General features: G+C 46.2%; 1 protein-coding gene across 2 annotated transcripts; it reads left to right on the top strand.

The window, feature by feature from the left end:
* Positions 1–1,260: 1,260 nt before the first annotated feature.
* Positions 1,261–25,628, top strand: LOC114582501 (receptor-interacting serine/threonine-protein kinase 3). 2 transcript variants are annotated; one of them, XM_028703578.2, is made up of 13 exons: positions 1,261–1,548; positions 5,680–5,887; positions 7,634–7,991; positions 9,285–9,445; positions 10,078–10,127; positions 11,295–11,468; positions 12,430–12,512; positions 13,883–14,060; positions 15,346–15,431; positions 15,930–15,993; positions 19,595–19,677; positions 21,638–21,719; positions 22,765–25,628. In XM_028703578.2, exons 2-13 carry the CDS (start codon positions 5,742–5,744, stop codon positions 22,872–22,874), a joined length of 1,575 nt encoding a protein of 524 aa, XP_028559411.2. In that variant the 5' UTR covers positions 1,261–1,548; positions 5,680–5,741; the 3' UTR covers positions 22,875–25,628. The 2 variants fall into 2 exon arrangements, with proteins under 2 accessions (XP_028559411.2, XP_028559410.2); XM_028703577.2 differs by having other exon boundaries at positions 5,676–5,887.
* The last annotated feature ends 88 nt before the right edge of the window (positions 25,629–25,716 follow it).

The following is a 25,716-nucleotide window of genomic DNA, read 5'->3' as shown; positions in this document are numbered from 1 at the left end:
CCTTTCTGTGTTCATCAAGGTTCACAGCTGGTCAGATTTTGGCACCTGTGGCACACTCTGCGTGCCTCTCTTAATATGCATCGACAACAACTTAGATAACTAGCCATTGGCTGCTCTTTCACAGCATCCAAAACCAGCTGCCTGCAGTGGGCACCTTGCTCTGTCCAATGTTAGGGCCGGCCCTGTGAGCAGACTTGTGGTGAAGTATACTGTCCTGAGCTCTATAGAGGGGCAGATGAGAAAGGGCCTCAATGGACAGCCCAGTAGCCTGAGAAAGAGTTTATCCCCTATACATGTTTTGATACCAGCAGATTCATACCTTTGAAAATAAAATGCAAACCAAAATACAGCCACATTTTGAAATTTCACTTGTCCAAATTGGGCAGTGTCCTTTTTCAGACAAGTACTGTGCACAAAGGTGTACACATTAATGCAAAGTGAATGTTAGTGAAAATACCACACAAAAATGCATCAGGGAAACATGCTTTGCAAGAAAAAAGAAAAAGTGTACATTAGGGGAATTGCATAGGAAAATGTGTGTTTTAGGAGAAATTAGCCCTAAAATGCAGCTGATTTTTCCTGATATTTTGAAAAATAATAAAAATGCAAACTGACGTGGAAATGTGGAGAGCCTGAATTTAAGACCTGAAATCAGTGGAACTCAGAGGAACCAACACATTGACATATTCACCCATCCCTAGCAATGAGACATGTATTTTCTCTGTATGTGGATCACCCCGTCCCCCAACAAAATTTGTCACGTTTTATGGGCTATCCGAAAAGGCAGAAATCTACTTCCAGCCATTTCTCCCATTGCCTTCTCTCTCCTGGACTTGAGGATAGACTTGCTCTGCACAGGAAGGTTCTATGGTTTTGAATTCATGCAGCACAGTCGTCTTCTGTTGATATGCCGGTGAAGGCTGCTCTGTCTACGAAGAGCGAGGGGGAAGAATTGCTCAGCTGCCCAGTCTCTGGCGGAGAAAAGAAAGCGCTCTCTGCACAGGCTCAAAGCCACGCTCTCCTTTCCTACCACGGTCCGGGCGCTGAGCTCCAGCTCTGATTTCAAAGCCTGATCTATTCTGTGCCAATCTTTTTGAGTCGGAAGGGGTCAACTAGGGTCCGACCTCTTGCAATGCAGGAATCCTCTCCGTTCTCTCTAAAAAGAGACGAGCAGCACTGGAACCTGGCTTTTAAATACTGGGGTGGAGAGCGGCTGTCCACTGAACGCGCCCTTCCCATTTATTCGCTGCTCGGCGTCATTAGCCGGAGATGGCAGGACTTGAACCTGGGACCTGCTGCGCGCTGAAGCTCGAGGTTGTCTGTCCTGAGAGTATCTTCCACAGCGGGGACGGGAAGCGGAAAAGGGGGAGAGAAGAGCAAAGAGGTTGTGAAACAGAAAGTAAAGGGGAAGCTCCTGGCAGCGCTAAATCTGCTCCTCGCCCGGAAGGGAAGTGGGATTAAGCTTGCAATGTCTGCCGAGGGTGAGGCCTGAAATTGAGAGGTTTCCCTGCCGCAAGGAACGCTTCCAGAAAAAAGAGAGAGAAAGAGGTAATGGAGGGAAGGGGTTTGAGTTGAGTGGGCTCAGTCTACCTGCAAAAGGAGTAGCAAAAGGGAGGGAGAGAGTTTGGATCCTCAGACTCGTTTCTTCCTCTCCACCTTGCACCCCCGCCAGCCCATAATGACCGCTGCGACTTGGTCCAGGATTTCCAGTAAACGTGGCTGTCTCATTCTCAGTCCTGGGCAGGTAAGGTTTCCAAGGCCACCGAACACGCCTGTGCCTATATATAGCAGGAAATAAGGCACCCACAGGCTTCTCCCGCGTGTTCCCTTACTCTCAGACAGCCCTAGGCCCTTTGCACTTGGTCACCGCTCCCGGTAAGACCCAGATAACAAGCATTGGATGCTGCCCTGTCCTGAGTCCCCCTTCTGCTCAGGTGCTCATTGTGTGATTGGCACCTTTCTATCCCATGTGGGACGCGGGTGGCACTGTGGGTTAAACCACAGAGCCTAGGACTTGCCGATCAGAAGGTCGGTGGTTCAAATCCCCGCGACGGGATGAGCTCCCGTTGCTCGGTCCCTGCTCCTGCCAACCTAGCAGTTCGAAAGCACATCAAAGTGCAAGTAGATAAATAGGTACCGCTCTGGCGGGAAGGTAAACGGCGTTTCCGTGCGCTGCTCTGGTTCGCCAGAAGCAGCTTAGTCATGCTGGCCACATGACCTGGAAGCTGTACGCCTGCTCCCTCGGCCAGTAAAGCGAGATGAGCGCTGCAACCCCAGAGTCGGCCACGACTGGACCTAATGGTCAGGGGTCCCTTTACCTTTACCTATCCCATTTCTATCCCAGGAGTTCCAGGTGGTGTGCCTTGTTTTCCTCTTCCCCATCCTCACAACAACCCTGTGAGGTGGGTTGAGGTGTGAGTGAGTGGCCCTAGGGCAACCAGTGATCTTCATGGCTGATGCGGGGGGAGGGCGGGATTTGAACCCAGGTCTCCCAGGCCCGACCACGGGCTCTGTTGTGTAAATGCAGCAGAAATCCTGGAGGATGTGCCAAAAGAGCTGAGCCCTCTCCAATGTGCCAAAAATTCAACAAGGCATCCCCAAATGGTGAAGGAGGGAAAGGGCAGGAAACCTTTTGAAGCTCTGATTAGAGCAGGGCTGGGTAACGCAGGGTCCTAGAGTCCTCCCTTCTGAGTTTTGGGAGGGAGGTGGGAGGCAGTGTTTGAAATTAGTCAGGAGCCAGGAGCATTTCGCACCCACTTGAGACCAAGTGAGGGATGCCTGGGCGCTAGGATGGTGCCTGACACCTTCATGCGTGCCTGGGGATCCTTGAATCTTGACTGTTTTCATGCACTAATCCTGTAGGAATAGAGCAATGTATACATGGACTGTCCCTGGATCGAGTGACTTTAAGTTCTCAAAGCTCTTAACCTCCCTCAAGGTGTTACCGTCTGAACTAGCCAGACGTTTAACTGACAATCAATCTTACCCCCAAATGGCAACTAGACATTCCTTTTTGGCAACTGCAACCTTGGTTTAAGGATCCATTTGGCATACAGCTTATACAGTGGTACCTCAGGTTAAGTACTTAATTTGTTCCGGAGGTCCGTTCTTAACCTGAAGCACCACTTTAACTAATGGGGCCTCCTGCCGCGCCGCCGGAGCCCGATTTCTGTTCTCATCCTGAAGCAAAGTTCTTAACCCGAGGTACTATTTCTGGGTTAGTGGAGTCTGTAACCTGAAGCATATTGTTATGTACTGAGTTGAATAGGATCCAAACTGCAGCAGTCTGATTGGTCCTAGAACAATAGGATTCAGAATGCAGCAGTCTGATTGGTCCTAGAACAATGCAGCAGTATGATTGGTTGGCAGGAACCACCCAATCATGCTCCAGATATAAGTGAATTCACAACCTGATTGGCTTACAGTAGCCTTCCAGAATTAGCCAATCATGTGCAGCCCATTGTGTAAATAATGTATATAAAGCAGATACTTTGAGGGGACTTTCATTCATTCCTCCTCACCACTATGAGCTGAATAAAGAGCATGAAATCACTTTGCGACTCTGAGTATATTTCACGTATGTAACCCGAGGTACCAATGTATATCTGAGTTTCTTACACTGGTGGGAGGGCTCTAGGACCTTGCTAGAGCCTCACACTTCCCAGTGCCTCTGGGAAGGTAGCGCTATGACTTGGGGTGTGTGTCAAATTTTGGCCTTGGTCCCCCCTATCACCAGCCTGTGCAGCCTGTGGGTTCCATGTCAAAGTACTCTTGCGACTCACTTGGTATGAAAAGTTGGACAGCCTTGGATTAGGCTGTGGGATGGCAGATGAAGGTGATGGATTACATGGAATTGGCGGAAATGACTGGCAGGATCCGAGACCAGGGAGAAGAGTCAGTGGAGGAAGACTGGAAGAAATTTAAAGACTATCTACAGAGACAGTGTAAAATTAATGAATGTTAGAATGATGTTGGATTGAAATTAAGTGGTTTCTAGCTGTAATGGTATAAAAGAATATGAAAAAATGGTTTTTTATAAGTAAAAATTCAAGGTTATAATAATTTAAGATTAAAGATCTGGGTAGAATAAAGAGGGAAAGAAACTGCTGAGCTAATAAAATGAATTGGAATACAAAAAAGGGAGGTCCGAGGAGGTCCGAGAAACAAGTAAATGAAAAATAATGTGATGAAAAGATTGATTGTTTTTAACTACTTTTATTTTGTATTTTTTCTTTTTTCTTTTTCTATTTTGTAATGTAAAAATCTTAATAAAAATTTTATATATATATATAAAAAGGATTAGGCTGTGGGATGAGGACCTTGGAGATCAGGTTTCAAATCTCCGCTCTGTCATGAAGCTCACTGGGTGAGCTTGCGCCAGTCGCTGCTCCTCAGCCTAACCTACCTCACAGGGTGTATGTGGGGATTGAATGGGGATTGAATTGTGCATGCCATTTTGGGCTCCTTGGAGAAGAAGGGTGGGGTACAAATGCAATAAATAAAATTTGAAATAAAAATAACCCCACACCATTGGATCATGGATGGGTAGGGATTCAAACTCACACTTGCCATCTTGTCTGCTCTTCTTTGTCTGCCTCTGCCTTACCACTTGCTCTCATGAGGGCTTGGGTTAGACCAGGGGTCAGCAAACTTTTTCAGCAGGGGGCCAGTCCACTGTCCCTCAGACCTTGTGAGGTGACAGACTATATTTTTTTTTTTGGGGGGGGGATGAACGAATTTCTATGCCCCACAAATTACCCAGAGATGCATTTTAAATAAAAGGGCACAATCTACTCATGTAAAAACATGCTGATTCCTGGACCGTCCACGGGCCGGATTTAGAAGGCAATTGGGCCAGATCTGGCCCCCGGGCCTTAGTTTGCCTACCTATGGGCTAAACGGACATGTAAGCACCTGGTTGTTTTTAGCCCAGAGCTGAATGGCAAACCAAGCTAATGAACTATGGCAAGATGGCAAAGCTGACTGGAAAACTCAGAAACCAAGAGGATAAAAACTTTATAAAAAAAATTATAAGTTACTTAGGAGACCACTGTAAGCAGATGGAGACAAAAAGCAGGATTTTGATTCACTTGTAGTGTAAAAATCACTGTGGACAGTATGGTTTGATATAAAAACCGGAGTATAGTGGTGCCCCGCAAGACGAATGCCTCGCAAGACGAAAAACTCGCTAGACGAAAGGGTTTTCCGTTTTTTGAGTCATTCCGCAAGACGAATTTCCCTATGGACTTGCTTCACAAGACGAAACGTCTTGCGAGTTCTTGCGAGTTTGTTTCCTTTTTCTTAAAGCCACTAAGCCGCTAATAGCCGCTAAGCCGCTAAGCAGCTAATAGCCGTTAATAGCCGCTAAGCAGCTAATAGCCGTGCTTCGCAAGACGAAAAAACCGCAAGACGAAGAGACTCGCGGAACGGATTAATTTCGTCTTGCGAGGCACCACTGTACGGATGAATATGGAGTTGTGGATGTTTAAAATGAGACCCCATGGAGGGGATGGGGGGGGGGAAGTCTTGAGATTGGGAGAATCTCTTTATACAGCTATGTTTTTACTAGTTTGTGTTTATTTGTACTTTGTATTTGTAAAACCAATAAAAATGATTTCATTAGAAAAAAGACATGTAAGGTGCCTCTTTTTCTTCCCCCTTCGCTCACCTTTAAGGCAGGCCTTATAGCATGAGTCAATGCTGAGTGAGCTTCGCTGCTGGCAGATGACCCTTTGGGAAAGATGGCTGCTCCAAACAAGTTCTATGAGGAGATCACCGACCAGCACCTGAGGGACTGGCAGTGTATTGGCCGAGGAGCCTTTGGGACCATCTACAGAGCTCGACACGAAGACTGGAGGATCGATGTTGCCGTGAAGATTCTCAACAGGTACTGGGAGCAGGTGGACGTTGGGTGGGTAAGGAGCGAGCGAGTCAGCGAAAGGAGGTACTGTTCCTCTCTCCTCATACGGTGGAACCTTGGTTGTTGAATGTAATCTGTTCCAGAAGACTGTTCAACTTCCAAAACGTCCAACAACCGAGGCGCAATGGGCGGTCAGCAATATCCACTGAGAAAATGGAGACACGCACCTCGGAAGCCGTTTGACTTCTGAGGCGCATTCAAAAACGGAAGCATTCACTTCCGGGTTGTCGCCGTCCGAAAGCTGAAACGTTAGACTTCCGAAGCGTTCGACAACCGAGGTTCCACTGTACACGAATTCTACTACGGTAGATAAAATAAAAGCTTTTACGAATGCAAGTCCTAAATGCTACGGATGAGGAATGTCGGCACTAGGGGGCAAAATGTGCCCCCCCCCAGCCCTCTCTATGAGGCCCTTGGGACTCTCCCCAGACCACATCCTGTGTGCAAATCCTATTCTAGAAAGATTAAGTTTACATTTGTTTCCCAGGCTACTTTTGCCTCTGTTTCCCACTCCTTCTTTAAAGCAGATATTTCTGAAGGCCGTGCAATAAATAATGGTCGACTGAAATGATGATGGTGATCCATTAGAGAATTCTGATTTGTGACAATGCAATGGACATTCTTTTTTCCTTATCTAAAACCCCTCTCTCTCACACACTACTGTTAGACCTTTTTTTGGGGGGGCGGGGGGGGGTTGGACATATTGGTACTATTCAGATACCTGTGTTTATTTCTCCACTAGGGTTTGGTTGGGGTGGGGTGAAAAAAGATTTTAAATCCAGAAAACAGCATGGGGGAGAGGTATAATTTCCCCCTTCCTCAGATACCGCTGCTCTGATCAAAATCTCCCCACCCCCAATGAAGTTTTTTTTTTTTAAATAAACAAGGTGGTCTTGCTCCTCAAGAGCAGAATAGGTGGGAAGAGGAAAGAGTTGAAGGTTCTCCCAACCTCGCTTTCTCACCTGAGTCCATTTAACAGTTCAGCAATCACTGGAGAAATGCTTAATTGAAAGAACACACAACAACAGAGACAGACACACAGACACACACACACCACCTTGCAGGGATCACAAGGTCGGTTCAACCAAGGGGAGCCTGCAGGATCAGGCCGAAGGCCCATCTAGTCCAGCATCCTGTACTCACAGTGGCCAAGCAGGTGCCTGCTGGAAACCAACACACAGGATTTGAGCCTCCTGTGGTTTCCAACAACTGGTATTCAGAACCATGGCTGCCCACAACTGTGGAGCCAGATCATAGCCATTGTGGCTAGTGGGTCCATCAATAGCTCCCTCTCCCATGAATTTGTCCATTCTTCTTTTAAAGCCATCTAAGTTGGTTTTCAATCGCAGCCTCCTGTGGGAGCGAGTGCCATAGTTTAGCTTCCTTTTAGCTCCACGCTCAACATAATTCTAAAGAAACTCTAACCTGCCTTGAGGCAGAGGCTGAAAAATGGAGTCCCCTTTTTTTCAGGGGAAGAAGCCTTTCCAGAGATTGTAGGATTGGTTTCATCACAGCACACTGAACAGTCCACAAACAGCCACCCATCTTGTGACTTCAGTCTGGACAGGTTCAGGGGCTGTGAGATTTATGAGGTCGGTAATCCCAGTTTGGAGCCATTCTCAGAGTAGCTTCAGTCTCCAAACCCTTTCCCTTCTTGCTATTCTACCTTCACTTTTGACTCTTTTACCTCCCCCCACTCGCCATTTCCTGCAGCAATACATCGTTCACCCGGGAGGAACTCCTGAAAGAAGCCCGGGCCATGGAAGAGGCGCGGTTTACCTACGTCCTGCGTCTCTTTGGCCTCTTTGTGGGCAGAGTGGAAGCGGATACAAAGCTGGTGGGCTTCGGCGGTGCTGCTGGTTCGAATCTGGGCCTCGTGATGGAGTTCATGGAGAATGGCACCCTGTCTGCCTTGAGGTACCGGGTCCCTTTTGTGCCTTGGGCCCTGCGAATCCGCATCCTCCATCAGGTAGCCCTGGGGATGAATTTCCTCCACAGCCTCAAACCCCCACTGTTACACCTGGACCTCAAGCCAAGCAACGTTCTCTTGAATGAGGAGCTCCACGTCCGGGTGAGTTGGATCATTCCCGTTCCGTAAGGGGAGTGGGCAGTTCAGAGTCGATGCGTGTGTGCAAACTTCTGGGCAGGCTGATATTCTCTGCAACCTCTGAGTGAGTTTCAAACTTTCAGTGAAGCTTACGGAGTGGTACAAAAACAAGGTAGAAGACCTGCATGGAATATAAGGACTAAGAACATGTTTTGTTGCAGCTGAGCCATCCAGTTGTGCTGCTGTAGATGCACCATGGACTGCTTTGGAAAGTGGAAACTGCAACTCATTTCTCATGCCAGAGGAAGACAGACAGGGCGGTTTGCTCTCAGAGAACGTGAAGCCTATAATTGCTACAAACGTTAGCAAAGTGATCCAGACTGGGGATTAGACGTTTACGAGGACCATCAGTTGACTTCCTGTAGGGTGGGGAACTTGTAAACTTCCAGATGTTGTTGGGGTTGTTGGGCTCCAATTCCTGCCAGCCCCAGTCAGCAAGACCCAACGGCTGGGGAACATGGGAGTTGTAGTCAAATGACGTCTTTGGTGGAAGAGGCATAGGTTCCCTGTCCTTGTCTTAAGGGGGCAACTGTTTGACATAGAGCAGTGGTTTCCTAAATCCAACCTGCAGAACTCCAAGGTCCCTCAGAGGGTTAGCAAGAGCGCTTCAAATATTTTATTTTATATTATTTTAATTACATTTATATCCCATGTTTATATCCCACTTTCCCCAAATGTCATCCTTGTAACAACCATGGCTGGCTGAGTGGGGATTGAAACCTTGGTCTCCTAGGTGCTAGTCCAAAACTCTAACCACTATACCACACTTAGCTCCCTAAGGTCACTAAAGAGACATGTAACAGCAGCTTGCTTTAATATATTCAGGTGGGTGCCCTTGATAAGAGAACAAGGGAGGCGCTCATGGTGTGTTCTTTTTTTAATAGAAAAATAGTGTTGAGTATATTGCATTACAGTATATTGTATAATAAAGGCTTTTGTTTAGTTTAAAGTAATATACAAGCCTCATAAATCAAAGGTCTTCTTAGGTTTTCAATTGGTGGAAGTGGGTAGATTGTTGTTATTTATTTATTTTATTTTATGAATTCCTTCTGCATGAGGCATCCCAGCTATCACGTAACAGAAGGTGGAGTCGGTCTTCTGCAATGTATAATTGCGTGGGCGGATGACTCAGGTTGTTGCCTACAGGTTGGATGACTCAGGTTGTTCCAATTTCTTTCTGTGAAATGGGTGCATCTCATTCTCCAGCCACTGCTTACGTCACCTCCCCCCTCCCCCCCCCACATCCTCTTGGTTCAGGTGGCTGATTTTGGGCTCTCCAAGTTCAAGCGAGGGACCACTCGGAACGCCAGCATCAAATCCAGGGAAGAGGAAGAGTATGGCGGGACTCTGGAGTTCATGCCCCCTGAGGCTTTCACCAATGTGAACTACAAGCCGACCCCAGGCACAGATGTCTACAGGTGAACATGGGTTGCATTGCCTGTGTCGGGCAACAGGGGGCAGTGCAATTACGTGAGCGACATAGAGTTGAGGGTCATTTGGCGTGACAAGCCAGTTCCCGAATGAAAGCTACTGATATCTACATGGGGTAATCCAGTACAGTGCTACCTCGGGTTACATATGCTTCAGGTTACAGACGCTTCAGGTTACAGACTCCGCTAACCCAGAAATAGTGCTTCAGGTTAAGAACTTTGCTTCAGGATGAGAACAGAAATCGTGCTCCGGTGGCACGGCAGCAGTAGGAGGCCCCATTAGCTAAAGTGGTGCTTCAGGTTAAGAACAGTTTCAGGTTAAGAACGGTCCTCTGGAACGAATTAAGTACTTAACCCGAGGTACCACTGTAGTCCCATAAATTCTATTGTGCTCTTTTCCTTTCTGTCTGGCATTGGCTACCAGTGTTCAGTGGTGGAATCTCCAGCCTGTGTGACCGTAGCCCTTTAGTGTGCGAGCTCCCTGCTCATAAACGCTGGATAAGCTTGTGAGATGAAGCAAGGGATGGGGCTCTGGAAAAAGTTGGTCTACCTAGGAAGAGGATCTTCTGCAGGGCAGTCTCTCCCGAGATCCTGATTCTCTTGTTTTTCTCTCTCTTCAGCTATGGGATTCTCATGTGGTCGTTGCTCACTGGCGAAGACCCTTACGCAAGTGAGTCTTCTTCCGGTTTCTTTCTACCTGTCAGAGATTTTGCAGACTATTTATTAATGGGAACAGGCACCGAAGAACCATCGCAAGAAAGGAAAAGAAAGCAGCTGCCTATCAGAGAGCTGGGATGCGGGTGGGGCTGTGGGTTAAACCACAGAGCCTAGGACTTGCCGATCAGAAGGTCAGCAGTTCGAATCCCCACGATGGGGTGAGCTCCCGTTGCTCGGTCCCTGCTCCTGCCAACCTAGCAGTTCGAAAGCATGTCAAGAGGACTGTACCACATGCTTTTTTCCTCAGCTGTTAAATTTGGCCCTTGACGGTGTCTGACGAAACCAGGGGAAGCCTTTGGGGAAGAGCAGTAACTCAATGGTAGAGCATCTCCTTTGCATGCACAAGGTCACAGGTTCAATCCCCAATGGGATCTCCAGGTAGGAGAGGACCTTGTCAGAAATCCTGGAGAGCCATTGCCACTCTGTGTAGACAATGCAATGAAGCAGCTTTCTTTGTTTCCACACTAAGGTGCCATGTGCCGTTTAAATCCCCTCCCTTCAAACTGCTCAAAATTTGGTCTGCCCCCTCCCCATTTTGCAATTTAATCTTCAAATTGTCATGTCTTATAAAAGAGTCGGGATGGAGTAGTCAATATTAGTTAAAAGGTTAAAAGGTAAAGGACCCCTTTTAACCTTTTAACTAATAGTCAAAGGCGACTATGGGGTTGCAGCGCTCATCTTGCTTTCAGGTCGAGGGAGCCGGCGTTTGTCCGCAGACAGTTTTCCGGGTCCTGTGGCCAGCATGACTAAACCACTTCTGGCACAACAGGACACCGTGACAGAAACCAGAGCGCATGGAAATGCTGTTTACCTTCCCGCAGCAATACCTATTTATCTACTTGTGCTGGTGTTCTTTTGAACTACTAGGTTGGCAGGAGCTGGGACAGAGTGACAGGAGCTCACCCCGTTGTGGGGATTTGAACCACTGACCTTCTGATCGGCAAGCCCAAGAGGCTCGGTGGTTTAGACCACAGCGCCACCCGTGTCCCTAGTCAATACTACTGGGACTGGGACTCCGGAGAACTGCATATGGATTCCTCTATTATACTGGGCCTTGTGCAAATCTGCATGACCCATTCAGAATATTTTGCATACAACCTGTGTTTCCGTGTCTGCTTAGATGTTCCTCCTGGAAATATGAGCTCCATCATCAAGTCACTGATCCCCCAAGGCCAAAGGCCCAGTACTGATGAGCTGGAGAGGATGGCCAATAGAGTGTTGAAACTAGAAGACTTGATCAGGCTGATGAAACTCTGCTGGCATCACAACGAAGACCAAAGGCCGTCCTTCCGAGGTAATAAATGCGACCCTTTCCCCCCCCACAAGAGTGCTAACATCGTGGAATATAATGTTTACATTTCATTTGAAAAGGTGATAGTGGTTCACGACAGATAACTTAGTCAAAATGGGAAACAGTACCAGAAATCACATCAGTTCATATGTCCCTTTGCAAACAGGAATAGAAATCAGGTATTTGAATACAAGTAGTATTCACTGTTATCAACCCCCCCCCCCAAAGTCCACTATTTGCTGTCATTCCACACCCACCCACCCAGTACATTACTGATGACTTTACTCTCTGCTCCATAAGAATGAATGGTGTGGAATTATATAGCAGTAATGTAATGGATTACATTAATAAAATTGGCCATGGTGAACAAATAACATCTTTGCAGAACCTGAACTGCAGCGGAATGGGAACAGCGCTGCATGCATTGGGTACTAGGGAGAGGGCCTTCTCAGTGGGTGCTCCTAGGCTTCGGGGCTCCCTCGCTTGTTCTTCAGCTGGCTGGTAAAGGCTTTTGCACTGGCAAAACTAGGGTGCTTGTGCTACCTGTAACTGTGGTCTGATTCTGAATGCACAGCTCCCACCCTACCCGTGGGTGCATAAATGGCTTGAGGTCTCTGCAGGTCCTTCCCTGCACACACACACACACACACACACACACACATGTTGTTTTTTTGCACAAATTTTCCATCGTAACAACTTCATAACAAATCTTGGGCTATCACAGCCTAAGACTTCCCTCAACTCCTTCTAATGGTTTTCTAAATTCCTCTCTATTTTTGCATTTTATAACTGTACTTATTGCTCTAAATCCTCTCTTACATCATCTATTTTTAATCCTTTCCACAATAATTTATAAAGTCCTCCTTACAAAACTTCTTGTAACCCTACAAGCAATGTTGAATAATTACAATTGTCTTTCAAAGTCCTTCCCTCATTCTCACCCCCCCCCCCCCACTTTGCTTAGAGTGCAGCGAAAACACAGAGGATGCGTTTTCCCAGTACAAACGTCACATTGTGGCCGCCGTGCGCAAAGTCCAGGATTGCTTGGTAAGTTGCACTTTTTCAGACAGCCACCAGGTGGTAGGAGCCCTCTATTTTTACCTTGCATGGATAATACTGAGGAGAAATAATATAATCATAGAGCTGGAAGGGAGCACTAGCATCATCATCCATGTCAGGTTGCTTTTGTTTTTAAATTCTCTCTTGTTATATCCCCTCAGTAAGCTGCAACAGACAATCATTTTAAACACACACACACACACACACACACACACACACACTCTGCTTGGTCTGTTGTAAAACAGCTCCCAGTTGCAACAATGTGGACATTCTCCTTCATTGGTTAAAAAGTCTGTTTAATCAACAAAACAATCGTTTTTAAAAACAATTTTATTGAAATTTTCTCCGACAAATAATAATAATAATAATAATAATAATAATAATAATAATAATAATAATATAATTTTATTTATATCCCGCCCTCCCCAGCCGAAGCCGGGCTCAGGACGGCTAACAACAATAAAATAAAGCAACATTCTAAAATCATTTCGTTATAAAATTAATTCAAATCAAATTAATGGCAACCATTGGGCTAGAGTTCTGTTAAGATTGCCAAAGGAGGGAGTCAGGCTGTGCCCTGGCCAAAGGCCAGGTGGAACAGCTCTGTCTTGCAGGCCCTGCGGAAAGATGTCAAGTCCCGCAGGGCCCTAGTCTCTTGTGACAGAGCGTTCCACCAGATCGGAGCCGCAGCCAAAAAAGCCCTGGCTCTGGTTGGGGCCAGCCTAACCTCTCTGTGGCCTGGGACCTCCAAGATGTTTTTGTTTGAAGATCGTAAGTTCCTCCGTGGGACATACCAGGAGAGGCGGTCCCGTAGGTACAAAATGAGAAATACGTAACAACAAACACAACATACGTAACAATACTTGGCTGTGAACTTAGTCCTGGCAATACTTGTGCAGAAAAAAGAAAAGTGATACAACAAGAGAACACAATAATCCCTAAGATGTAGAAACAGTAATCTGGAAGACCAAAGGAAGTAATTTATACATTTTAAAGGTAAAGGTCAAAAATGGTTAGGTATAATATCAGCCCACAGTGCTTTTTTTCCTGGGGGGATGCAGGGGTATGCACGCCCCTAAACATTTTGTGAATCTTTGTACTTTTGTCCATTTACTTTATTTATTTCCCCTGATTTGAACTATACAATGGTGATTTTCTTGAGTCAAAATGAGAGTACTCCTAAACAATTTTTTTCAAAGAAAAAAAGCACTGTCAGTCCATAATGGGCAATGAAGACCTGGGGGGTGGGGGGCAGACTGCCCCGTCAGAAAACAAGTACCTGAGAATGGTGTTTTTGGATTAAAGCCCTCTAAATTGTCTGTCACATGGTGTTTTCTCTCCTCTGGTCTCATTTAAAGATGGAGAGCTCTCCTTCAAATGAAACCAGGGTCAACTCGGATACGATATCAGGAAGAGTCAATTCTGCCCGTCAGGTATCGAAGCCCTTGGACTACGAGGTCCCGCTAACCTCTTCCTATGAATTTGAGGAGCAGCTTAGGACTTTAAGACTGGAAGAGTTTCCACACAGACAAAATGGTGAGTGGGGTTTGCAAAATGGGTCTGGGAGCATTTTCTACTTCTAAGATAGTAATTGACTAAGGGAAACTTCAGCACAAATCTTGCTGAGATAATAGGTATGCTGAAGTGAGAAAGAGTTTTATTTTTTATTATTATTCTCTCTCTCTCTCTCTCTCTCTCTCACACACACACACACACACACACACACACACACACTTTCAGGTAGGTAGCCGTGTTGGTCTGACACAATTGAAAAAAATTAAAAAATTGTCTAGTAGCACCTTAGAGACCAGCTAAGTAGTTCTGGGTATAAGCTTTTGTGTGCATGGCCACTTATTCAGATACACAGGCTTCTTCAGATCTGAAGAAGTGTGCATGCGCAAGATAGCTTATACCCAGAACTACTTAGCTGGTCTCTCAGGTGCTGCTGGACAATTCCCCCCCCCCCCCCACTGCATCAGACTAACACAGCTACCTACCTGAACGTGTGAAAACAGTAAATGTTGTCTTCCTCCTCACCCCCAAGTCAAGGTGAGGGCCAAGGGTAGTCATACTGTTTGGGCACCTGAGGTAGAAAATGCAGCAAGTGCCTCTCTCTGGCTGTAAAAAACACAATAATAAGAAACAGGACAACCTGCTTCCCTTTCACGAGAACAAATATCAGCCACCTCAGACATCCACTCCCTCTTCCTAAAGGAAGGGGGCTAGCAGATGCCTTTTCCTGCACACGAGGCTTCAGAGCAAAGGGAGAAATAATGGATTTGGATTGTTGGTGGCACTGTAGTATGTTTGTCCAGTGTTTTGCCTCATCTCTGCTCGCCCCTCTGTCAAAATTCTCCCTAATTTTGCATCCTGGAGGACAGGAAGCATTTGGGCTCAGTCCTCATAGAAAAAGTGGAATGTGGGGTATGCGTAGGTCAATGGAGATGAGGAGCTGCCACAACAAACCTCAAGTCTCTCCTCAGCCAGCCCCACCTGCCTGCCTAGAACTACCTGCCAGCTTGCTTCTCCTTTGGGATGTTTTCCTTGTAGAACTCAGCAAGGAAAAGGTTGGGGGACAAAACTAGAATTAGGTGTCTGTGCCTGCCGCTGTCTGTGGTTCCAGCTACTTCCTTTCTCTCCACCATCCCCAGTGGGCACCAGCCACTGCTGGCCTATGTGTGGATTTAGGCCTCATCAGCACTGCCCTTTTGTCACACGCAAATCATGAGGGAATGTCACCTTGTGATGCCATGTCCTCTTCAAAATGTACTGTGTTCACTTGCCTTTATTCCCACCCACCCACCTTTCCTTTTGCTTTCAGAGGCTGTACCCATGAGAGACTTTTCCAAAATAAACCGAGAAGGGAAATCTGGGCTTCACCGTAGTCACAGCGCGCGGATCGGGAAAGTAAGGTCACTGCTATCAGTGTTACCCATCGAGGCTGAGGAGAGTTGGATGGGTTGGGGAAATGGAGTGGAGAGCACAAGCTGGGGGCTTTGGCGAGAAGCCATTGGTTGGGGGTGCTGTGGGAACTGTTGGGTGGAAATGGACAGTGAGGGCTCAGTGAGGGACGGTGAAGGGCCACCAGCTCTGAACTGGTTTCTGGCCAAGCTCTTACACAAGCACGAAAGGCTTATATCCCCTGCACACACATGCAGGGGCTGTGTCACTCGTGTTTGATCTAATCCAAGATGGCGGCTGTGCTGGCATCTGCCCTGCCAACTCACCTTGGAAGGATTGATTGGGACACCAGCCTTTTCTTGACTGGGAAAGATTATGGGGTTTGCCTGTTTTGAGATAGTTAAAATGATTCAGCAAGTCACTGCTGTGAACAGAATGCTTAGGGGTCTCAGATGTGGGGCCACTTCCAATTACGTTAATGCTTTACTCTTCAAATTTGCTGAGGACCCGAGCTATGGATCGCCTCCTCAAGAAGGGGTGAAGATTCGAAACTGGCCCGGGCATACAGGTAATTTTTCTGCCTTTCTAAAAGGGAGTAGACCCTCTTTCTGCTGCAGCAGGGGTGTGGAACTGTTCTCACCCTAAGGGCCTATTCCCTACAGCAAAACCTTCCAGTGGACAGATGCCAAAGGCGAATGTGTGTGTGGTGGTCAGAATCAAAATGTGGGCCAAGCAAGGGATGCAGTTTTTACCTTTGTACAGTAGCCTGCATTCCAGCTATTCAAAAGCCCCCCAAAGCTCATACACCCCTCAAACAGGGTTCATTTCACACTATCAAAGTCCCAGGACACAGGAGGAAGCATCATTTGCAGAGAGCTCCAAGGGCCGGTTAGGGAGGCCTGGAAGAGCACACCTGGGGCCTGGGCCTCCCCACCCGTGTATTACAGGGATACAGAGTGAAGATAAGACACAGACCTTTGGGCAGCAAATCCACTTCAGAACCACACTCACTTCATTTGGGCAGGTATACAGGCTTCCAAAGTGAATCCAACTCGTTATGGGCATCTAATATGTCCTCTCTCCAGGAGTTGTTGTTTTTTAAAGTCTATTCTATTAAATTTTCAAAAGTTGAACGTTGTACACCCCAAAAGAAAATCTCACAAAATGAGAAAGTAATGCAAATCTCTCGAGACCATTGGTAAACTCTGAGAATTGGCCATCTTCCACATGACAAAGACTGCACCAGCAAAAATCACACCAACAAAAACCATCTCTGACATTATTATTGTGGAATATAGCAGGCTGGCAGCATAAAACTGAGGATGCCACTTTTCAGGACTCCAATACATCATGAATTTTGCTTTCGTTTTGTCGACCTCTCAACCCATTTTCCATGGGGGTTTTTTCTCCCCCTTTGCTGCACCCTATCTTCTATTTTTTATATACCATAACAACAATACAATAATCTCTCATTCCTTCTGTGACTCATAATTCAAATCCTGCTTGCAGGTTCATCATGCTATAGTATATCTTTAAATAACGCCCCCCCCCCAAAGCTTCCATTCTTTCACATAACAATCATAACTGTTCTCTTATTTTGGCTGCTAGCTTTGCCAATTCTGCATAGTCCAAATTGGCAAGTGCTTTTGACCTGCTTGGAGCTCTGACTGCCTGGACTTTCTGACAACTTCGAAGCCATCTCCCTCCCACCAGTCCAGCCATTTGATTCTGGGGGGCTTGTCCCGTGAATGGGAAGGGGTAGAAATCTGTGCTGCAGCCAGAGCAGCCAGATATGTGTGTCATTAGAAGAGTAATGGTGGCAGAGAAGCAAAAGCTCATCCCACTTTTTGGGGGGGAGGGGGGAGAAACACCACACCTGTTCCTAGTGGGAAGTGCATCTGTCATCAGACTAGCTTGGCTGGCTGCTCTCATTTTAATTATCACTTGCAGTCCTCAGGAAGTCTCTGCAGTGCCGCTGTGGCTTTTTGCTCCCTTTCAGAAAATTAAGTGCAGCCGAGCGCTTCCTCCTTGTAAAAAAAAGGGGATTTTAAAAGGGAAATGCCTTGGGGAATGAAGGTCAAGGTGGATGAGAATTAGAACTCTCTGTAACTGGATGTAGCACTGGCATGTCTGGATGAGAAATTTGACAGCTCCTTCCAACTTTACCTCCCTGTTCATAAGCTATGAAGTTGGGAACTGGGACATTTTTTAAAGGGAGTGTGTGTGTGTGTGTGTGTGTGTGTGTGTGTGTGTGTGCAAGGGCACAATGAGGGGCAAAGCATAGTGCAAATTTAGCAGAAACGATCACATTCCCTGTTGTTGGAAAGCGATTCCCCAAACCACAATGCCCTGCTTGGTTTTTTTTCCCTTTTACCCACAATGACCGCTCCCCACATAAAACGGGGGGCGACCTTTGCATGGACGCGCGCAGCCCCTGGATCTGGAGCGGCTCCATCAGCATAGGCTTGGCTTTGTCTTCCCTCAGGTGGGATACCTGGAGGTCTCCGCCTACCTCAGTCAGTTGTCCAATCCCACCTGGGGGAAGCGTTGCCAAGGAGATCATTCCAGGTGGGAGAGGGATTACCTGCCCACACATTAGAGGGAGGATCTTACCTGGGAATCCTCACTTGGCTCCAGAGCTTCTCCCACCCTACCCACCCTCAGTTAATGCCTTATTTTGCAGGTTAACTTTTCTTCACAGTTTTTGCAGGTTAACTTTTCTTACAGGTATGCGGGCGCTGCTACGTTAAGGTCGCTGTCAAAGGGCCGGAAAGGAATTTCCCTGCATTGGCAGGTTTCGCCTTTCCCATAGCAAAACGTCACAACTTTGGCAGTATCAGGCCTTGGGCGGAATCCTTTAGTCCATCTTCCTCTTTGCGGTGGTGATACCAGGGTTCCCCGTTAAAGGGGTTTCTGAAGGGAGGCTTTGACCGTACGCTCCACTGCTGCTTCTAGAATCATCTAAAGTGGATTTTAGAACCCATAGCTTACGGCCACCCCCACATTTTGTACCGATGAGTTCCTCAAATTATACACTGCATGGCAAAGCTTGTTCTTGTCCTCCAGCCTTAAAACGTCCCACCTAAAAGTTTCATGAGATGAACCCAAGTTCTAATATGATGAGGGACTTCCTGCTTTAGGCAAAGGAGGGAGAAAGCTTGGAACCAAAATGAGGCACAACATGCTGTGAACTGGGTTTTTCCACACTGGAGAATGGTTTGGGGCTTTGCATCCCATAAGTGGAGGAACCTATAAAGGGAATATAGCAAGTCTTGTAGAATAACAGGCCGAAGTTCACCTCCTGGCTGTAGATTGTGAACAGTTTGCCCTTGAGAGCATAAGAAGAGCTTTTCTGGATCAGATCAAAGGCCTATCTAGTCCAAAATCCTGTTCTCACAGTGGCCAGTCAGATGCCTGTGGGAAGCAAGTTTCGGCAACAGAACAGAAAAGTTGGCAGGGTTGAGGTTTTCCCCCACTCCAGTTTACACCAGAACCTTTTTTTAATCTTCAATTAATTTGAGCGTCAGGGGATGGGGAGAGGACAAACAAGTTTATCCTTCAAGTCCCGAACCCTTGACTGAAAGTGGGGGGAAAGGGAGTTCCAGAGGAAGCACAGATAAAAGGCCTGTGATGGCTAGCTTCCTGCCATGGTCCCCTCTCAGCCACATATTTGGCGTCCATGTAAAGAAGATTTGTGCCCACAGGGCTCTCCTGTATGAGGGGGAATCCTGAGCGAGTCAGGAATTCCTCTCACAAGGAGGAGCACCTACAAATGTATGTTGCAATGCACATGCAAGCTCTTTACGTGGACACTGGATGTGTGGCCTGGAAGTTTGTGGCTTGTTGCTGTGGCGGCTAGACACCAGAACCTTCACACAATGCTTTCAGTGCCTGAGGGAGTTTATGTTAATCCCCCTCTTCAGTCAACTCTCAACGGGGCACTCGTCACAAGGCCTAATGATGACCTAGCATGAGGTGGGCCAACATGGCACCTTCAAGGTGTTTTGGTCTACAACCTCCATCATCCCCCAGCTGGCATAAGCAATAGTTGTGGAGGACGCGAGTTGCAGTCCATACCTCTGTGGGATAATGCGTTGGCTGACCCTGGTCAAGCATGGGAAACTACTTTCTTAAAGGGAAAAGTGAATTGCTTTCTTGTCTTTTTAAAGAACACAAGCGACGCCCCCTTTCAGACTCGTATACCGTCCCATCGTATCCACCCTACCTGCCTGGATTCTGGCCACAACCTCAGGTAAGGGAACTGGGCGATATAGGGAGGTAACAAGGGTAGGAGAATGGTTGGAGGGGGGTTGGGGTTGGGAAAGAGATGAAAGGATTCCTTAACCCAGGGGTAGCCAATGGGTGGCCTCCATATAATAATTAATAATATTTTTATTATTTGTAGCCTGCCCATCTGATTGGGTTGCCCCAGCCACTCCGGGCTGCTTGTGACAAATATTAAAGCTTAATAAAACACCAAACATGGAAATGTAAAAATAGTAATTGTGTACTACAACTCCCATCAGCATCAGCCAGCAGTGGTCATGGGTGATGGGAGTTGGAGTCCACCACATGTTGACTCCTCCTGAACTGTGTCATATGTTGGATCAGTCCATTTTGGCTGGAGCCACTTGGCCTTGAGTGGCACCATCTCTTTCGGCAGTGAAAATACAATAGTGATAAATTGAATACGTAGCAATCTGCTGCTGTTCCCCAGTTCCCACCATCATCTGCTTCGCTCTGCTTAATAGTAGAAATGCCCCTAGTGGACTGTTCTGGGTAAAACATTGGACAGTTGGGACATATGACCTTATGACTCACTAAGTCCAATGCAGTCGCAGCAGCACCCAGCAAGCTCAACAGAATGATCTCTCCAGGGTGGCAAAACCAGAAGGTTTGATCAAGCCCTTGGCAGGCCACCAGATGTAGGTGGTGAGCCTACTGGTTGTGCAGCCATCGCTGACGTCATGTTGCGATTGACCAGGTTTATATGGTTGTCCTTTTTAAGGCAGCCATTGCTAATTTAGATAATGAATGGCCTGGTCTGTTTTCAGGGACCACTTTGTTCTCCAGGCACTAGTCCAGGGCTGCAACGTTCCCAGCTATCTCTTGGCCAAGGTCCTTGGACTGTTTTTACGGCATCACTTAAGCAATAAGGGGTTGCGAGATAGGCAGCTTCTGTACTTGGACGAGGCGAGATCATCGATTGCGTTGGGCTTGGGGAAGAAAGGATGATGGATGTGTGCTTCTTGAGAAATCCCCTGCCGGAGAGGAAGACTGACAAGCACGCTTCTGGCTTTCCAGAAGACGCAGCAGAAAACAATACCATGTTGTTTGGATGGTGGAATATATAACAGATACTCACAATGGCTTGAAATGGTTTTTTTAAAAACAAAAACAACAAATCAAGTTTTCAAGTTGGGTGCTGAAGGGGTGCAGCCCTGAAAACAGCCCTGTGTAGGGAAGCTTTTTAAGGTTTAATGTTTTATTCTGTTTTTATATGTGCTGGAAGCAACCCGTAGTGGCTGCGGCAACGCAGTCAGATCGGCGGGATACAAATAATAAATTACTGTTGTTGTTGTTACATCCTAAAGGTAGCTTGCTCCAAGTGGATTCCCTCTTGACATTTCATGTTTATTTATTTGACAAGCATTCTTTATCCCACTCTTCAGCCAAAAAAAAGAGGCTCACAGAGCCAGTGATAAGACAGTCCTTGCCCTCAGTCTTACAGTCTAAAAGATGTAGCACAAAAGGAAAGGGGATTGGGATGAAGGAGTGGAGGGAAAACAGACTCCTTTTCCCTGATTTAGATGCACCATACATCTGAAGCACATCCGACAAACGTTCAAACCACATGGCTCCCTCCGAAATGGGAATTGTAGCTTACTCTTCACAGCTAAGATTTGCAGCAGCCTTAGCAAACCACAGTTCCTGGGATTCTTTGGGGGAAGAATTGTTTGCATTGAGTGTTTGTTGCCTGTGTTTCAAATGCATGGTATGACACTACTTGTATTGATCAGCTGGAAATGGAAAGCTTTCAAGGAGGAGGAGCCCTACAGTGCTGGTCTTTCATCAGAGGTGATGGAAACACCCTGCAGGGATATGTTTCCTAGGGGGGGGGCACTGTTTTCTCTCTTTCCATACTCATATGCCCATTTATTTATTTCTCTCTCTGCCTCTCTCTCTTTTTCTCCTCTTGCATCGTGTTCCAGTCATTCTACCAACCCCAGCAAGATGTATCCCAGGAACACACACTCTTGCCACGCTTTAGTTCTCCTAGAGCTCCACAGGAATGTGAGTACCTTAAGTAAATGACAAAACCCAACCGCACCATTCAGCGGTACAACCAACTATGGCCCAGAATAGAGCAGTTCAGTACCAGCTTGAGTGGTGTCCTGAGTATCACAAGCTCAAATGACTTGAATTCTGATTATCTCTGGGGTGTCTCTTTCCATATGCACCTCCCCACAAATTTGAGGTCATCTGACGAGTTCCTGCTTCAGATTCCATCTTAGAAAACATATTTAAAAGACCTCTGAAGGTAGCCCTGTATCGGGATATTTTTAATGTTTGATGCTTTATTATGTTTTTTTTATATGTGTTGGAAAGTCGCCTGGAGTGGTTGGGGCAACACAGCGAGATGCCAAGGGTATATATCATAAAACTATTTATTAGTTTTATAAATAATAGTTTTATAAATAATAAAACTGTTATGATCATGAGGATTTCAGTGGTGTCAGAATGCCATGGCTGATAGATGAGTTTCTGCATATACAGTGGTACCTCGGTTTTCAAATGCAATCCATTCTGGAAGACCATTCGACTTCCGAAACGTTCAAAAACAGTTACTTCCTGAAGCATTTAATTCTGGAAAACTCACTACAGAAGTCGCATGGCACATTTGACTTCCAACAAGCATTTGAAAACCGAAGCAGTTACTTCCGGGTTTTTGGCGTTCGAAAACTGAAACGTTCGACTTCCGAGACATTCGAAAACCCAGGTACCGCTGTAATTGAAATCTTTTGGAATACTGCAATTTTTTGGGAAGGATGTAGTTTCTGAATGCGTATGTGAGGACTGGAGCAAAGACCCCCCCCCCTTAAACAGGAAGGAAAAAAGATAATAGGGAACCGACTTAAATCAAGTCAGAAAAAGACAGCCAGGCAGAGAACTCAAGAAGAGCCGTGCTGGATCAGGCCTGTTGCCCATCTCTTCCAGGTCTCTGACTGGCCCGCCAGTCAGAGATTGTGACCCTCCTCTCTCCCTACCTTGTTGGAATGTCATCCCCGTTGTTGTTAAGGTGATAGCTAACAGCCTCTTCTTCTCCCCCCCCCCCCAGATGGTGGAATCACTATCACAGGCCATGGCATCTCAGGAATCCAAATTGGAACCCATAACACCCTGGTCCTGGAACAGGTTCATGAGAGCAAACCCAGGAATGAGCATTAATCGATGCCTGCCGAGTGTGGGAAGTTTCTTATGGACAATTCCGTTTCCTCCGCTTCAAGGGACAAATGCACATTCCAAGCATAAGCGTGATCTTTCTTCTCTACGCAATTATGATCAGGACGCAAGAACTCTCTTCTAGAAGTGTGCCGCGAGGCCCATACACACCCTCACCACCTAATCCAGAAGCGGCACTGCTTTTGACTTGGTAGCATAAACCCAATCTGGGATGAATGAATGAATGAATGTTTATTTGCATCAGCCATTGGCCATAGCAATAAAATGACAATGCAATATACAAAGAATAGAAATAAAAGTCAATTATATAAAAAACATTTTGGGATTTTGAATCAATATTCAGATGGTGGCTCTTATTCTGATTGCCCCAGCTAAAACCTTGCAACCTTTGCTGTCATCTGCTCATCTTGATCTGCCAAGAGAAAGGACACTATGGCAGTGGTTTGGCGACCCGGAATGGACAATAAAAGAGGGGTGATAATCTCATTCCTCAAGTCTTTATAAAGAGTGCAAGCCAGCCACCGATTTGGGGCTGCTAAAAGACACCTGAGAAAATGGGAAAAACAGAAAGCAGAAAGAAATGCTTGGAACATCTTAATAAAGGCCTTGCATGATAAGGACACCTCCCTCTTCTGGCATATTATATCAGGCCTTCTGGAGAATGATCGCAACATGCCAGTCTGTACTATTGAAACCAATCTGGAAGTTCAATGCCAAACTTCATCTCACCAAAACAGTCTCGCTGGGTCATCACCCCCATTCACTCAGCATCCTGCCTGGTGTGTGGAAGTGCTCAGGGACGGAGGTTTTGGGGAGCCAGGTACCCAAAAACGCAGACGCAAGAATAGAATTGAAATCGCTGTATTATTCCAATGCGTGTGGATTCTGGAAAGCAAGCTTATAAATTGGAGCCTTACATTAAGGGGCAGAGATACAGCAAGAATTAAGGCGGACGCTCGTAGATGTGGAGCCCCTGTTAATTCGGCCGACTCAGCTCTCCCCTGCCTCCTGCGGGGGGCCCAGAATCACATTAGCAGGCACGGAGAAACCACAAAGCCAGCCAACGTCTCCATACTTATTTCATATTTCTTCTTTGGCGATCACTCATAGCAGAGTAAGATTGTCTTCCATAAACACCGTTTTAAAAGTGAGTCCGTAAGTGACTGTGGTGGCCAATCCTTTATCCACACATCCTTCCACAGTGGGGACATAGGTTTGATCACGGTGAGAGTTTGCCAAGCGTGCCTTCCTCTTAGTGCGTTTCTCCCTTTCGTCCTGAGTTCCAGCGTCTTCAAAACCCATGACACCTTTGGTAAAGGCTGTTCTCCAACTGGAGCGCTCGCAGGCCAGTGTTTCCCAGTTGTTGGTTTTTATACTACATTTATTTCATGCATTGTGATATATCAGTATATCACGATGTCCCCCCCCCCCCCCCAGTGATATATCACAATGTTGAAAAGCAAATATTACCCAGCCCTAGTGGGTGGGTGTTTTCATCAGATGTCACCCCCCCCACCCAGTGTCCTAGGACATATCAAGAACAGACAGTCCAGTCCCTGTAGCATCTTGGGTGGTGTCTGATTAACTATACTCTTCCAGGAAAAGTTTTTGCCAGATGGCTAAGTGACACCTTAAGTCAGGGGGAATGAAGTTTTTATAGCCTGGGGGGCTGCATTCCCTTTTTGGGGACCAAATGCCAGCCATGGGTGCAGCCAGGAGCGAAAATGAGTACAGCAACCAAGGCAGATTTTGCCTTTGTACATTAGGCTTGCTTGACATCCATGCACCTCTACTCTCCACCAAGGCAAGAAAGACACATGAGCAGAGTTCAAGGGCACGTTCCAGCCAGCCAGGAGCATTCCATGAAGGTGCAATGCAGGGCGAGTGAGGGGAGTGGTGAGATCCAGCCACACGCCAGCAAATTCAGGTTGCAGTGTTACAGTCACTGGAGTGCCATTGCGCCACAGTGCTGCTTCTCCAGAAATCGGACATTTTTTGCAGGAAAGAAAGTGATGGGGAAATCCACTGGAAAGTGTGGAGTAGCCACTCATTTATTGTAGGTGTTTTATTACTTTTCCAGTTTCTTGCAATTAAGATCCTGGCTGCTACTGCCGTGTACATAAAAAGGGGTGTAATTTCTTTTTTGATTTCTGGTGGCATTATACCTAGGAGGAAGGTTTCAGGTTTTTTCTTAAACGAGAACTTAAATAGCTTTTTAAATTCATTGTAGATGTTATTCCAGGCAGGTCCAAATGATAGAATATCTGCAGTTAGCTATGATGACAGGGAGAGTCAGAGGTTATCCAAAACAGAAAGTACAGAAAGGATGGGAAATCTTTAAAGAATATCTGAAAATCTATTGTAACAATAAACATCTCCTGGCAGAGCTAGAATGATTCTTGTAAAATAAGAAATATAATGTTTTTGGTATCTGATGAAAACAAAGAAAGTAATACAGTAATCTGGAACTGTGTGTGAAAAAAATAACAGAAAAAATAATACAATGAGTCTAATTGGAAGTCAAATGTGTTTATTTTTTCTTTCTTTCTTCTAATTCTTTCTTTAAATCTCCCCCCTTCTTCGTTTTCTTTCTACCTTCTTTTTTTTGTTCCTTTTTCTTTTTGATCTGCTAAGAAAAAGATAAAGAGATAAAAGTTAAATATGAAAAACTGAGCAAGTTAAAGTGATGTTCTGTAATTTTTCAACTACTATTAAAGATGGTCAATTGTAATGCACTGATGTAGTAGTTATTGTGGATTTTTTTGTTATTGTTGAATCTTAAATAAAGTATTAAAAGAAAAGGAAAAAAGTGTGGAGTAGCAATGGC

The sequence above is a fragment of the Podarcis muralis genome, chromosome 13, assembly GCF_964188315.1.
Source record: "Podarcis muralis chromosome 13, rPodMur119.hap1.1, whole genome shotgun sequence".
Classification (NCBI taxonomy): domain Eukaryota; kingdom Metazoa; phylum Chordata; class Lepidosauria; order Squamata; family Lacertidae; genus Podarcis; species Podarcis muralis.
Note: the sequence above shows the minus strand (reverse complement) of the source record. Positions and strands in the feature narration are given on the sequence as shown.

Coding starts and splice junctions, on each gene's coding strand:
- LOC114582501 (XM_028703578.2), top strand. CDS start 5,742: ATGGCTGCTCCAAACAAGTTCTATGAGGAGATCACCGACCAGCACCTG. Junction 11,469..12,429: donor CCAAAGGCCGTCCTTCCGAG/GTAATAAATGCG, acceptor CACTTTGCTTAG/AGTGCAGCGAAAACACAGAG. Junction 14,061..15,345: donor GTTTCCACACAGACAAAATG/GTGAGTGGGGTT, acceptor TTTTGCTTTCAG/AGGCTGTACCCATGAGAGAC.